The 604-nt window shown below is 49.7% G+C and overlaps 1 protein-coding gene across 1 annotated transcript in view; it reads left to right on the plus strand.

Annotated features, from left to right (window-relative positions):
• The window catches only part of LOC107577809 (ankyrin-3-like), a gene marked incomplete at its 3' end in the record, with an annotated part of 9,466 nt that overhangs the window by 4,653 nt on the left and 4,209 nt on the right, over nt 1-604 (plus strand). Inside the window, exon 3 of the mRNA XM_016263842.1 lies at nt 48-272. Coding sequence (XP_016119328.1) covers nt 48-272 — 225 coding nt within the window. The remainder of the gene's footprint in view (nt 1-47; nt 273-604) is intronic.

The following is a 604-nucleotide window of genomic DNA, read 5'->3' on the forward strand; positions in this document are numbered from 1 at the left end:
CTGAATCTCTCTTTATCTTCTCTTATTGGATCATTTTCCTTCCACAGGTTTTTGGTGAGCTTCATGGTGGATGCCCGCGGCGGTTCCATGCGAGGGAGTCGCCACAATGGCATGCGTATCATCATCCCACCCCGCAAGTGCACCGCGCCAACACGTATCACGTGCCGTCTGGTCAAGAGACACAAGCTGGCATCCCTGCCGCCCATGGTGGAGGGAGAGGGGCTGGCGAGCCGGCTGGTGGAGGTGGGCCCAGCAGGGGCTCAGTTTCTGGGGTAGGTTTCACCTTCATGGCTGTTTCACTCCAGCTTTTTCTTATCATTTCCATGGAAACCATCTGTGTTTGGTAGTGTGTGTTGGTGAAGTGTTTCAGCAGTGACACAGAGCGGCTTTGCCCATCACTGTTATCATGCCAGTGCCCTGTTACGTGACACTGACTCAGCAATATACAAGTAAAGCACCTTGACTTTACCCTCTCCTTAACTCTATTTCCTACAATGGGATCCTGCAGGTCATCAAAGTTCCCTAGTAAATATCTTGAGGACTGCTGAAAGAGCTCCACCATTTTAGTAATAAGTATTTTAAAATGACACATATTGGCTCTGTT

The sequence above is a fragment of the Sinocyclocheilus grahami genome, unplaced genomic scaffold, assembly GCF_001515645.1.
Source record: "Sinocyclocheilus grahami isolate Dianchi unplaced genomic scaffold, SAMN03320097.WGS_v1.1 scaffold7314.1, whole genome shotgun sequence".
NCBI lineage: Eukaryota > Metazoa > Chordata > Actinopteri > Cypriniformes > Cyprinidae > Sinocyclocheilus > Sinocyclocheilus grahami.